This window comes from Lutjanus erythropterus, unplaced genomic scaffold (genome assembly GCF_056507025.1).
Source record: "Lutjanus erythropterus isolate fLutEry1 unplaced genomic scaffold, fLutEry1.hap2 Scaffold_170, whole genome shotgun sequence".
NCBI lineage: Eukaryota > Metazoa > Chordata > Actinopteri > Lutjaniformes > Lutjanidae > Lutjanus > Lutjanus erythropterus.
Window position 1 is genome coordinate 47,622 of NW_028146647.1, and position 14,879 is coordinate 62,500.

At 42.2% G+C, this 14,879-nt stretch overlaps 1 protein-coding gene across 1 annotated transcript in view; it reads right to left on the reverse strand.

The window, feature by feature from the left end:
• Nucleotides 1-7,997: 7,997 nt before the first annotated feature.
• ankrd34a (ankyrin repeat domain 34A) overlaps nucleotides 7,998-14,879 on the reverse strand; it is a 7,146-nt gene continuing 264 nt past the window's right edge. Inside the window, exon 2 of the mRNA XM_084714253.1 lies at nucleotides 7,998-9,896. Within this exon, the coding sequence (XP_084570379.1) occupies nucleotides 8,242-9,831 (1,590 nt within the window). The 5' untranslated portion in view covers nucleotides 9,832-9,896 and the 3' untranslated portion in view covers nucleotides 7,998-8,241. The remainder of the gene's footprint in view (nucleotides 9,897-14,879) is intronic.

The following is a 14,879-nucleotide window of genomic DNA, read 5'->3' on the forward strand; positions in this document are numbered from 1 at the left end:
TGATGATACCAAACAGGAAGTCCATCAGACCGATGAGGACCTGCACCATCTGAAGGTAACAACATGGTCGTCAGTACAAACACTGCAGCTTGTGGCAATTTTATTTATTTAGCACCATTCATACACACGGCAGTTCAAGGTACTTTACAAAACCCTGAAAATACATTAAAATAAAACATTAAAATTGTGGTTGAGATCATTAAAAACAAAAGATAAAAGCAGGACAATAAATAGTTTAAAACATTACAGAAACTACATTTAAAAAGCAGCATGAAGCAAAAACAACAGCAGACAAATATAAAAAACTTGTTTCTCAGCCTGAGTGCTGCCAGCTGTCCATCAACCCGTGAAGACGCTGACAGGATGCAGGAGGACTGAGGCAGCTGCTGCTTCATAACTGAGCTCAGTGTTAATTATTGATCAGAGAATCAGAAACTGCTTCCTCTTTAAAAGACCTCTGTGTGTTTGAGAGTGTAAGAAGGAAACTGTCTTCAGAAAAACAAAGTTGATTTGATTTGTGTCTGAAGCCACTGAACAAACGTTATCAACTTCACTTCCTGTTCATGTCTCATCAGACTGTAAAGTGTTTCTCGCAAAACTTTCTACAAAGTTGTTCAATATCAGCTTCACAACAGGACTGTGGACCAGGGGATCGTCCAGCCTTCCGAGGTCCGGTTCGTCACATTCAGGGGGATTTATTGTCAGAAATGTAACATAATATTCCTCATGATGTTTTCATTGGTGTACAACGAGCTGAAAATAAGAATCCAGTCTTTATATCTTCAGAGAGAGCAGCTCGTCTTCCTTCAGGGCAGTCGAGCGTCCGACATCCCAGAGTCAAATTTAAATGTCCTTTGTCTCTGCACCACATGTCTGTGACTTAGTTTTATTAGTTAGCTGTACTGAGGAAGCTAAGCCAAAGACAACATGATGGACAGAGACACAGTCAGAGACACATGACTGCCGCTGATGTAACCCAGTTTTATTCATATAGAACCAAATCATAACAAAGGTGTCTCAGGGGTCTTCTCATACAGAACAGATCTACACCAGGGCTGTTTTTATTGTCAATTAATTATTTAATTAATCCTGTTACAATCTGGTCACTTGGAGCAACATATGATTCCATCCCTGCTGACTGCAGCAAGACAGTGAGACACCTTCTGCACGTGTCCCAACGGTAAATAGAAAATAATTGTTAAAGGAAAGACTTGAAGAAGTTTGGACCTACTTTTCAAGTCTTTCCTGTAATGATGATTTCAATCATAGATTCATCTTTAGATCATTTTCTTGATTAATCAATCGGTTGTTTGGTCTGAGGTGACTGTGGTGTCCTTTCTAATAGACAGAAACCTTGAGTCTAGCCTGCTGGGACTGGCCCAGTCAGACCAGTCAGGGTGGGTGAAACAGTTGGACCAGGACCAGGAGGGAATCTGCATTGTTGTTTGTGGATCTACAGTTTGTCGCCTGACACTTTGGTGTGAAAATCACTGACTGACCGGACGCTTTTCCTAAAAATGTGAACTGTGACTCACATCTGCCGGTCCACAGGAAGTGCTCCTGACTTCCACTGTGCCAACAAGACAGACCAACCAGAGACAGACAGACAAAGAGAGACAGACAGACAAAGAGAGACAGACAGACAAAGAGAGACAGACAGACAAAGAGAGACAGACAGACAAAGAGAGACAGACAGACAGAGCCTTCAAGAGTCCAGAGTCTGTCATCCAGCATGTTGCTTTGCCTCTGAGAAGCTTGTGGACGACCTCGGTGTCCTCATACATGGGAGTGGCTCTCTGTCCTTGGATTACATCTCCAGCACAGAAAACATCATTTAGGTTCCTCGCAGAGTCCCTTCAGCTGTCCAACATTGTCCTCGTGGTCAGCAGGCCTGGCCAAAGTCCTGCCGCCCAAGCCTGAGTGGACTCCATCATTGTTGGTTCAGCTGACCGTGGGACAAAGTGGGACAAAGTGGGACATATCACCAACTCTGGAGGTATTCCAAACTGTTACAAAATGAATATTTCTACTCTGTAGTAGTAGTAGTAGTACTCTGTAGTAGTAGTACTCTGTAGTAGTCCGTGATTGTAGTTTTCATCCTAAATCTAACTTTCGTGACTCTCAGGTAAACGTGAACTGAACCTGTACGTCCACAGTCTGATTCAAACACCAAACTGTCCCGTGATGACAATGAACTTCCTGTTCTCAGCCATCGCACAAAAGACAGATTTCAGAGAAGTGTCTTTCCTGCAGTGGTTTGACTTTTAACAACTTAACATGTGGGACAAAAATGGGACATCAGGTCACCTGATCAAACTTTTTCCACCATGACAGTAGTTTGAACATGAAACGTTTTTATTATCAAAGTGAGAAGAAAAGTGATGACACGCGCAGTCAGTGTCTGTCCTCAGTGAGTTATTTTTGAATCAATCAGCAGGTTTCTGTTACCCAGAATCCCCCTTTCACACTTCAGTAATCTAATGAGGTTAATAAATACAGGACAGGAGTTACTGTGCAGTAAATGAGGCCGATCAGTGTGAGCTGAAAATACTTTGTTGATTTAAAGTGTCTGAAACAGTCACATTCAACCACTGCCTGTATTTATATGGTGCTCACTAAATGCTATATTACACTGTAAAAACACAAACGTATTCTTTGGTAAAAAAAAATAAATAAGAAATATAAATTGTTCAGACTTGGAAATATAAGTTAGCAGCATTTAAAGAGTCCTGATGATGTTTCTTCTCTTGTATTTTTTGCAGTGGAACCTTCCAGAACTTAAGATCCTTCTTTAGTTTCGTTTCCTTGACAAAGTTTTGAGTGACGCTCGTATGTTCTGCCCCGTGTCAGACGCCTTCTGACCTTTGATGACGAAATATCTTAACAAATGAAAGAACAGAGTTCAGACAACAACAGACAGACTGATTTTTATAAATGTGCACGTTTCATTTATTTACTGTTTGCCTCTAAAAAGTCTCCAAAGATGAACATAGTCAGAATTTACGGGACTCATGGTGAATCAAATCAAAATGTTCAGTTTGCAAATTAAAAACAACGTTGCAAGTGAAGTGTCTCTTGAGAATATGGACTTTAGGATCAGTTCATATCACTAACAAAATATGCTTATAATATTAAATATTAAAATATTATTCCTGCTTTTATTTGAGCTACTTTACAGAGATGAACAGAGATAATAAAAGCTAAGTTTGGGGAATATCTCATGTTCGAAAGCTCATCAGATTAACAAAGCAGAGTGTCTGTAAACTAACCGTCAGCAGTTTAAACCAGTCCAAACCAGTTCAAGCCAGTGTCTGTAAACTAACCGTCAGCAGTTTAAACCAGTCCAAACCAGTTCAAGCCAGTGTCTGTAAACTAACCGTCAGCAGTTTAAACCAGTCCAAACCAGTTCAAGCCAGTGTCTGTAAACTAACCGTCAGCAGTTTAAACCAGTCCAAACCAGTTCAAGCCAGTGTCTGTAAACTAACCGTCAGCTAGAAAACATTTCATTCATCAGAAACGTTTAGACGACCTCCTTAACACTAGACTTGCACCGATTTCAACTTTCTTGGCCGATTCCGATTTCCGATTTTTGAGGGGTCTGACCTACCGATTCCGATTTTCAGTCTTTCTAAGAACTGTGATTGACAGCATTCACAAACATTTTTGCAACTTTTCTTGTAAATATGTTCATAATAAGACACTGACTATTAAATATTCATTTAATACTTTCTCCAAAATCATCCAGGTTACAACCATTTTGTACCATTTATATTAAGATTATGAATTGGGTGAACGTGATCTCGCGGGATTTCGTGGGACGCGATATCACGTGATCTTTTGTGGAAGCGGATGTAAACAAACCGGAGACTAACGCGGTGCAACAGTTTGAAGTAAAACTTTGCCGTGAGAAAAACAAACACAGAAGTTAAACGAGTCTGGATGAGAAAATGTTTGAGGAGACGCATCAACACAGGATGTTTATTCTTCAGCCAGAACAGGAAGTGAGATTTTAACTGTCCCTCTGTGAACAGCAGTCTGCTGCTAGCTTGCTAGCATTAGCATTAGCATTAGCTGTCTCGTTGTAGACTGTCTGTCTTCTCTTTATCCTGTTCTTGGAATCTGTCTCTGACACCAGCTTCAAGCAGACGTGTGTCAGAATGTGTAGCTGTTATCAGCGCTGTGTTGACGTCACGGTCAGTTTGTCTGCTGCGCGCATCACGTGACCATCGTGCAGAACATGTGTGTGACAATGACGGGCACAGAACCGGATTTGTGACGCTGACCGGCCGGTCACCGGTCAAGACCAGTCACGTGAAAACCGGCCCGATTCCAAGCATTGACGATTAATCGGTGCAAGTCTCCTTAACACCTGGTCACCACTTCATAAATAGTTTAATTTTCAGGTTAAATCTTTTGGTTGATAAAATACAATAATTATTGTTTAATTTATACATCTGAAGTAGTTATTGATCACTACCTCAACAGGATCAGTGTCTAACCTGATCACTCCAGCTTCTTCGATTGGACGCAGCAGGTTTGAGAGTTGAACATAAATCAAATGTTTTTATTCCACAGTTTGAGTTACAATCAGAGTGAAAGAAGAAAAATAGATCACAGATTCATTAGAGACGTTTCTATCTGCTAACAGGCGTACAAAAATACTCTGGTTTACTTTAAACTTCAAGTATCTACAAACAACAACAAGGCCCATCAAACAGACTGGTTGGAACCAGTTCAAATCAGTTTGATAAACCAGTTTGAACCAGTTCAAATCAGTCTGATAAACCAGTTTGAACCAGTTCAAATCAGACTGATAAACCAGTTTGAACCAGTTCAAATCAGTCTGATAAACCAGTTTGAACCAGTTCAAATCAGTCTGATAAACCAGTTTGAACCAGTTCAAATCAGTTTGATAAACCAATCTGATCCAGTTCAAACCAGTCTGATCCAATGTAAACTAATCAGTTCCTGTTCAAACCAGGCTGATGCAGTTTAAACCAGTCCAATCCAGTTCAAACCAGTATGAACCAGTTTTAACTGGATCAAACTGGTTTAATCTGATTCAGCCACAGATGAAACTCAGTGTCTCAGCTGCAGCAGAAACCACTCTGACGGTTTGATCAGCTGACTGACAGACAGGTGAACCTGCTTACCTCACCTGTAATGTGTCCGACTGCAGGAAACACGTCACATGATCAACTGAGCAGAACCAAATTATTCTGGTAAACATTCAGTCCTGAATTCAGGACGACAATAAACAGCTGAGTTCTTCTTACTTCATCTTCATTCTGAACTCAAAGTTTTAAGAAGAAGTAAAAACGTCTTAAACACAAACTCTGTCAACGATTCGTTAAGACATTCAGAGGCGTCATTTCAACAAAACTTTATAAAAACATTTTAACATTTCTGTAAAACTTCTCCAGAGTCAAACGTTTCATCTCTGTGTCCAGTACAGGAAGAGGAGCGGGATTAGCTTAGCTTAGCACAAAAACAGGAATCAAGGGGAAACTGTTAGCCCAGCTTAGCACAGAGATAGGAAGCAGGGGGGAAATGTTAGCCTAGCTTAGCACAGAGATAGGAAGCAGGGGGGAAATGTTAGCCTAGCTTAGCACAGAGATAGGAAGCAGGGGGGAAATGTTAGCCTAGCCCCAACAAAAGAGAATTTTTCCATGGCATTTTATTTTCTGTTAACTTATTGGTGAGGCCGTTTGAGTTACGTCAGCTAACGACAGACAGTGATGCTCGTGTTGTTACAAGCTGATCAACGTTAGCTTTAGCAGTCATTCATCCGCCATCTACTGTAGCTACAACACTGACTATGGATGAAGACACCACACTTCAGAAACTATAAACTTTCCTTTTTATGCTTCTTTGTGCTTCTTTATGCTAAGACAGACTCTCCCTGTCCTGGACTGGACACACAGACTCTGACACGTTCTTAGGACACAGAAAACATGGAACTTTTCCTTTAACTGTCCTTGTGTTGAACCAGATGAAGTGCTTCCTCAGGGTTGACGTTACAGTTCAGGCTCTATTGCACAGACGCGTCTTTACATTATTTACAATCTCAGCACGGTTTGGTTCAAATCGTCCACACGACTTCTTTGGAATTTCATAAACAGGAAAACTTTGTTTCATAGAACGTCAAGATCTGAGCTCAACATGGTGGAACATCATCGGGACAGACGTCTCAAACGTCCCTCTGAGCTGTCAAATAAAGACGAGTCATCCAGAGGATGATTGGCACAGAAATACCAAGTATTATATTGAGCGGTGTAGATAATTACAGTACGTACAGAACTGATCAGAGGATTCAAATAAATACATCAGCTTCATTCATCAACAGTTTGTTCTCTTCAGTTTCATGTTCTCATCCATCAACATGAGAAAAATGACACAAGCTCAGTGCAAATTGTGCGTCTGTAAACATCGAAGGAGTCTGATTATTTCAGTTTCATCAGTTTCTGACTGCAGTGGATCGACGATGGAGGTTCAGAGGAAGCATCAGGAACGACTGTAAACTGATTTCAGAGAGGAAACGGGAGAGCTGCACCCACAGAACCCTTCAAGAACTGACAGAACCCTTCAAGAACTGACAGAACCCTTCAAGAACTGACAGAACCCTTCAAGAACAAACTTCTTATCAGTCTGAAATAAATGATGACAAGAAGTTTAAATATTATTACACTATAAAGTTGGGACACTGTTCGAAACAGAAATAAAAACAGAATGCAAAACTTTTCAACACAAAGTCATACTGACACATCTTTTGGTAAATATAGATATTCTGTTGGGACAAGAGCAACAAAAGACTGAAAACTGTGGAACGCTGCAAGAACACCTGTTGGAACATTCCACAGGTAAACAGCTAACAAAAAAGTCTTAAATGTGAATATTTTCTGGTTTCTTTGAGTTTTGGACAAAACGAGACATTTGAGGACGTCGTCTTGGACTTTGATCAACATCTTCTGACATTTTATGGACCAAACTGATCGATTGGTGGAAAAATGATTGCCAGATTGATCAGTAGTTGTGCGGTCCAAGTGTTTGCACGTATGTTTGGACCTATTTTTTCATGTCATGTCTGTAACAATTCTTTTCATTATCGATCAATCTGTTGATCATTTTCTCCATTAATTGATTAGTTGTTTGATTGTTACCAGCACTAATTTCAAAAGACAGCAGCTGTGATGATATGGGGGGAATTGGAGAGACATACGCTGCCATCCCTCACGTCTTTCTCAGAGACGTCCCTGATGTTTTCAACGAGACGATGCCAAGACACATTGTGGACGTGTTCTGGTAACGTGTCTTTGTAGTAAAAGAGACCTGGACCTGCAGTCCAGACGTGGACCTGCAGTCCAGACGTGGACCTGCAGTCCAGACCTGGACCTGCAGTCCATATCTGCTCTTTATGCTGAAACTAACTGAATGTGGGTTGAAAAGTTTTTGCAAGTCATTGAATTCTGTTTTTATGCCTTCGTCCGCTGAAGGTGCCGGCCGGAGGCAAACTGTTCTCCGGTTGTCCGACCGTACGTGAGTCCGTGCATCCGTCCTTCAGTCCGTCCGTCCTTCTGTCCGTCCGTCACAGATTTTTGTTTGTGCGATAACTTTTGAACAGGTGGACGGATTTGCACCAAATCTTGTGTGCTAAGACTCTATAACAGGAACATGAACGATTAAATTTTGGACACCAACGCTTTCGAGATGGACGCAAAATGGCCGCCTGTCAGACCTGTCTCTGAAAACACACTTATGCCAATAACTTGGTCAATTTTAATTTTGACTTTGATATCATTTGAATAACTCTGTTGGATATTATTAGGTAATAAAGGAAACAGCTCTTTCCTTGCAATCTTTTCTCATTAACTGTAAACTGGATCAATAACTCTCAAACTCCGGGGACAAACAGGATTTATAATGAATCGATGGTTTCAATCAGGTGTAGGGACACAAAAAGTCACAGTTGTATGAAACTGTTCTGTTCTGTTGCATCAGAATCGACACTTTAGCATCGACTTCTACCCGTTTTCATTATTTCTGTTTTACACGACGTCCGAACTGTTTAAGAATCAGGCTTTGTGTTTTAAAACTTGTTTTCTGAAGTGGATCAAAGCTTCTCTCAGATTAATGAAATCCCTGTTGGTGTAGCTCTCAATAAAGACCAGATCACGGTTTTGGATGTGAGTCCATCACTGGTGGTCTCTGCAGTTACCCATCATGCTTTGCTGCATCCTGTTCTCAGTCCCCATTGGACTCGATGACCTTCTCAGCAAGGATCTCCTGGAAGGTGGAGAGCTGCTTCATCTGCTCCGTCTGCATCGAGTGCCTCCTCATCAGCTTCTTCTTCATCCTCAGGTCTGGCCCCCGTTTGGGTGAGGCCGGGGCCACCGGGACCAGGATCTTGTGCCCAGAGTGGACGGGGGACGTAGGCCTGCCGTTGGCCCGGATGTCCGGGATAGGTCTGTGGGGATTGATGTTGATGGGGGGCAGGAAGCCAGGTCTGGTATGGGAGATATGGTCTAGCAGGAGGGTCCCAGAGCCGCGACGCTCCAGGAGCCCCGGGGGACGCCTGCGGGTCAGGGGGGACACTGAGTTTGGGATGTTCTCCAGAGACTCCCTGGAGGAGCTGGTGACCAGGGACAGGGGGGATGCGTTGTACCTCCTCCGCTCCACAGATATCCGACCAGAATCTGGAGACCCGGGGCTGGATTCTGGACACAGGTGGGTGTCGGACTCATAGTGCTCCATCCGGGTCAGTTTGGGGTGAGCCAGGACCCGGGCTGCAGGCCCTGGTCCCCCACTGTTCTCCTGGGACTCTGGGGCTGTGTTCCTGCGGTACAGAATCTGGTGCTGCTGGACTTTGTCAGCCCAGGAAGACCCAGCCACGTCCTCAGAGCAGGATCGGTCTATGAGTTTGGGGGAACAGGGGTCGTGGGTCTCGATGCTGTGTCGCCGTGACAACAGAGGTCTGACAGGCTCCGCGATGGACAGACCGTTGATCTCAGTGATGGTTCTGTTTAGGTCACAGCCGCCCCCCTCCTCCTCCAGACCGCCATCCACCCGGTCCTGAGGGCCCCTGTCCTGAGGGACACCGCTCAGCACCGAGGGGGCCACAAGGCCCCAGGGCTCCGAGTTCAGCCTCTTCAGTAGCTTACGTGGCGGTGGTGGTCGGGCTGCAGGTAGAGGGAGCGCAGACGTAAGTGCGAAGCTGAAGATCCTGTCCTCTTCTCTTGTCCGATCCCCTGCTGGCGAGGACGTCCCTATCTCGACATCAGAGGGGGACATGCAGGCTGGAGACAGTTTGTCCACGACACCCGGGGAGGGTGGCGAGTTCAGGTACTGCCGGGTCTTCTTGGTGCCGGACGGAGATGTGTCGGTAGTGATGATGATCACTTCCTTGCCTTTGGCCTTGCAGGCATCCAGCAGCACCTGCAGGGTCTCACGGTCCCCCTTATTGATGGCATGGACAAGGGCAGAGGACCCGGAGTAGTCTTTGAGGCTCGGATCAGCGCCGTTCTCCAGGAGGAGAGACGCCACCTCCCTCCCCGCCTGCTCGGCACAGGCGTGCATTAGCGCCGTCCTCCCGCTCTTATCGGGGATGTTCGGGTCAGCGCCTTTCTCCAGCAGGTACCGGACCATCCTCTGCCGGGTCTGCGGGTCCTCGTAGCTCGCCAAGCAGGCAGCAGAGATGGGCGTCTCCCCACGCTCGTTGCCCTCATTGATATAGGCTCCGCCCTCCAGCAGCAGGCGGGTCAGCCTCAGCTTCCCCTGGAAGACGGCTTTGAGGAGGGCGTTCCCCTCGGTCTGCAGGGGGCCTCCATCTCCCATGATCCTCAGCTCACCTCAGACGTCCGGTCCACCACAAGCCCCTCCTCCACAAGAAGTCAAATGACCTGTGGGAGAGACACACACAGTTAGTCCAGGTTCATGACAGACTGATGATGTCACAGGTGAACATGGTGGAACATGATTGGCTGAGAGAGTGAGGAGCTTCCTCACCTGAACACTGACTGATTCAGATCTGTCTTACAATGAACTACAGCTGCAAAGATTAATCGATTAATCAACTGAAATCTATTTTGATAATTGATTAATCGTTTCAGTCATTTTCAAACAGAAACATCAAACATTTTCTGGTTCTTCATTACAGAAACGTTCTGAGTCTGAAACCAAAGTCAAAGGTAAAGTCAAACTGTTCTCAGATGGCGAACAGAAGCAGTCAGACGCTCGTCAATAAGTTCAATAAGTGTGAGGTGTTTGTGTTCTGGACATTTGGTTGGACGAAAGAAAACATCAAATGTCACTTTGGAGAATTTTTCACTGTTATATGAAGTACAAAAGTAATCAGCTGATGAATTGATAATGCAAGTAGTTTTTAGTTGCAGCTCTACATTGAACTTGTCATCAGGTTGATTACTGGGGCTGCAACCATTGATTATCTTCATTATTGATTAATCTGCCAGTCATCTTCTTGATTCATCGATGAATTAATCCTGTCTCAATCTTGTCGGTTGAAAAATAGGTCCAAAGATTTTGAAGTGACAAGATGTTTCAAGTCCTTCCTGTAACAATTATTTTCATTATCATTTTCTTGATTAATTGATTAGTTATTTGCTCCACAAAATGTCAGAAAATGGTGAAAAATGTTGATCAGTGTTTCCCAAAGTCCAAGAAATAAGATAATTGATTATTAAATTGATTGTTGCAGCTCTATTGACTACAGGTTCTACCGAGGTTAAAGAGCTGCAGACATTTCAGTTCAGTTGAAGCGCCATGTTTCTACAGACGGCCAGAACAGACAAACCCAACACTGACTCTACACACCTGAACGCACCTGAACGAACAGACTGACATCATCACCAACATCATTGTCAAGTCAAACTATGAGCCCCGTAATCATGGAGACCAAAGGTTGAAATAAAACATCAGTCAAAACGACTGAGCTGAAGAATAATGGCGGTAAACAGTCGTCCTGTGTGACGCCGTCTGCGGCCGGACCCTTAAAGGACGCGCACAGCTACGTAGCGGAAGTGAAGAGTACGGTGCCAGTGAAGACGCCACGAGAGCAAGAGGCTGGTGGCGCCTGATTGAAAACTCACAATGGACCCGTGCAACCGGAGACGCCAACAACAGCAGACGGCAGGACACGAAGCCACGGGTCGGTCGCTCAGCAACACGTGACGTGTGGCTGCTTTACTCACCGTGTTAAATGTTTGAAAATATGTTGTCTGTAAAAGAAATGGGTGAATTTAAAAAATATTTCATTATGATTTAAAATGTTTAAGTGTCGTCAGTTATGAATATTAAAGTAGAATAACTGTTGAAAACACAGGAAGTGATCAAACACAAGTGAATTCATACGATTTGATGTGAAGCAATTAAATTCACTTTATTTGCATTTAATATAATTTAAAATATTAGTAATATTAATAATATGAATATTTAAAATAAATAAAGGTGTTTATTCACGTGTTTAATTTTCTTTGGCACTTATTTCATGTTAATGTTGCACTAATATACATTATGTGTAATATTTAACATTTTTCTTTTTCTGTTTCTTTGATTTTCTTGAAGGTTTTTCACCTAAATGATCCAAATCAACTGAATCTCTGCATCTTCAAATAAAAGAAGGAAGAAAAATGAAAAACTGTTTGATCATTTGAGTGAAATCCAGTGAATTCTGGGATCTTCGTCCTTTCAGGTCGGAACTTCAAGTAGAACTTGACGATCATCAACACTTTCACCGGATCAATACATTCTTAAGTACTCTGATGATATAATAATATCTTTGTTCCATCGTCACAGGAAAAGACGCACGTCCATGTTTTTGACCGACTTTTCAAGACTTTCCTGTAACAATTATTTTCATTATTGATTAATTGTTTGAACATTTTCTCGATCAATCAATAAAATGTCAGAAAATGTTGATCAAAGTCCAAGAAAATGTCCTTAAGTGTCTAGACTCCTCATCTTATCCACTAATCAATCAATTGATCCCGTCATAGTCTTGTTGTTGTTTATAGTCAGTCTGTATTAATAGTTATTGATCACTGACAACATGTTGTGATCACCAACAGGTGGAAGATGATAAAATGAGTTGATCACTTTTTGACCAAATATAATGATTATAACAAACAATATGACTGTTGGTGCTTTCACAAAACTGACAGCTGAAAATGATAATCAATGAATTATTAATAATTAATTAGACACAACACGTTTTTTTTCCCTCATTTTCATTATTTCTTTTTTTCTCCTTGTTTTAAACACAAGTTGAAGTTCAATAAATTCATTGAACAAACAAAATGATGTCAAATCAGGCACAGGCCCTGTTTAGAATATTGATTAATAGTTTTTAATTGATTCCATTTTTAACTGTGATTAGTTGATTAATCAACATCCCCAATTAACACAGTGAGATTTTTGATCATTAGTTATCGGTGACGTGGATTTCATGACTGAGTGGAAAAGAAAAATAATAAAACAGTAAATTTAAAAAATTACACCACTTTACTGTAAATCAGCTTTAATATAACAACATCCAAAATCAAAGATGATATCTACTTTCATATCATGATATAATAAAATATTGATCAACTGCTCAGCCATATTCTGACGGTAAATGTATCAGGTAATCAATCAATCAGCTGCTCTGTGGTCAATGTTTGCAGAAACATGAAGAAGAAGATGTCACTTCCTGTCTGAGAGGAAAACTTCAAACACCACTGAGGTAGTGTTTCCTACACACACACACACACACACAGACACACACACACACACACACACACACACAGACACACACACACACACACACACACACACACACACACAGACACACACACAGACACACACAGACACACACACACACACACACACAGACACACACACACACACACACACACAGACACACACACACACACACACACACACACACAGACACACACACACACACACACACACACACACACACACACACAGACACACACACACACACACACACACAGACACACACACACAGACACACACACACACACACACACACACACACAGACACACACAGACACACACACACACACACACACACACACACACACACACACACACAGACACACACACACACACACACACACACACACACACACACACACACACACACACAGACACACACACACACACACACACACACAGACACAGACACACACACACACACACACACACACAGACACACACACACAGACACACACACAGACACACACACACACACACACACACACACACACACAGACAGACACACACACACACAGAGACACACACACACACACACATACACACACACACACACACACACAGACACACACAGAGACACACACACACACACACATACACACACACACACACACACACACACACACACACACACAGACACACACACACACACACACACACAGACACACACAGAGACACACACACACACACACATACACACACACACACACACACACACACACACACACACACACACAGACACACACACACACACACACAGACACACACACACACACAGGTGGACTTTGTACCTGCAGGATGATGTTGATTGATCTCCAGTTTTAATCATCAGTGGATCAATATGTTTGATTTTTAGCAGATTTTCTAAAACGTGACACATTTTTGCTTCTTTGTTCATCTTTTTTCTTTTTTTTCAAAGAAATTACTGCAACAAGTGAAAATTGAAAACAACAACAACAACAACTTATAATTCATTAAAAATCAAAGGCAACTTGTTTCAGGAAGAACTAAACCACAAATCAAATCAACTATTAATCTTTTGACAGGATCAATTAATTGATTATTTGTTTTGAGTCATTAAAGAGTCATTTAAAGAAAAAAGGTAAATAAAATTCTGACTTCAGTTTCTTAAATGTGAACGTGACTCCGTTAATCGATTAATTGATCCTGTTACAGTCTGGAGTGAAGACACATTCTGTCCAACATTAATATCTCATCTTTGTTCTAATCTGTTATTTTCTCCATTCATTGATTAATGGATCCTGTCATAAGTTGAAATCGGTCCAAACATGTGGACGTATGTCCACATGTTTGGACCGATTTCAACTAGTGATCAATCTGATTATCTCTTTTTCCATTAATCAATAAGTTGTTTGGTCCATAAAATGTCAGAAAATGTTGAAAATGTAGTAAAGAAATAAAGAAACCAGAAAAAAAAAATCACATTTAAGAAGCTGAAAGCACAGAAATTTGAAACCTTTTAAATTAAAAAATTACTCAAATCGATTTGTTAATTATCAAAATATTTGATTAATCAAGAAAATAATCAACAATGAAAATAATTGATAGCTGCAGCCCCAAACTGATCAACAAATAATTGGAGCCACTTCACTGTATCCCTGTTTATTAGTGATGATATCATGATGACATCATACTGAGACTCATTAACAAACATGAGGTGATCAGAATATTAGGAACCCCTCTGACGGATCAATGTGCTGCTGATCAATACACAGGTGACGAGTACTTTTACTCCTCATCCTGCAGTACTCAAGTAACAAGTAATGGAGTATTTTTACTCGGCAGTGTTGCAGTTACAGAATGTTTCCTTCACTGCAGCAGTCAAATCCAATCATCAATCAATGATCTACCTGTCATCAATCCTTAGGACCTGCAGCAGGTCACGTGTCTCTGATGATGATGATGTTGATGATGAAGCTGTGCAGGAATGCAGCTTATAGACCCGCAAATGTCTCGGCTCTCTACGTCACTCCGCCGCTCTGACGCACTCAGATCTAAATTTACACACCAGCTGCAGTGCGCGGGCGCGCGCGCGTGTGTTTGCTGCATCAGCATCGACAAATCGTCAC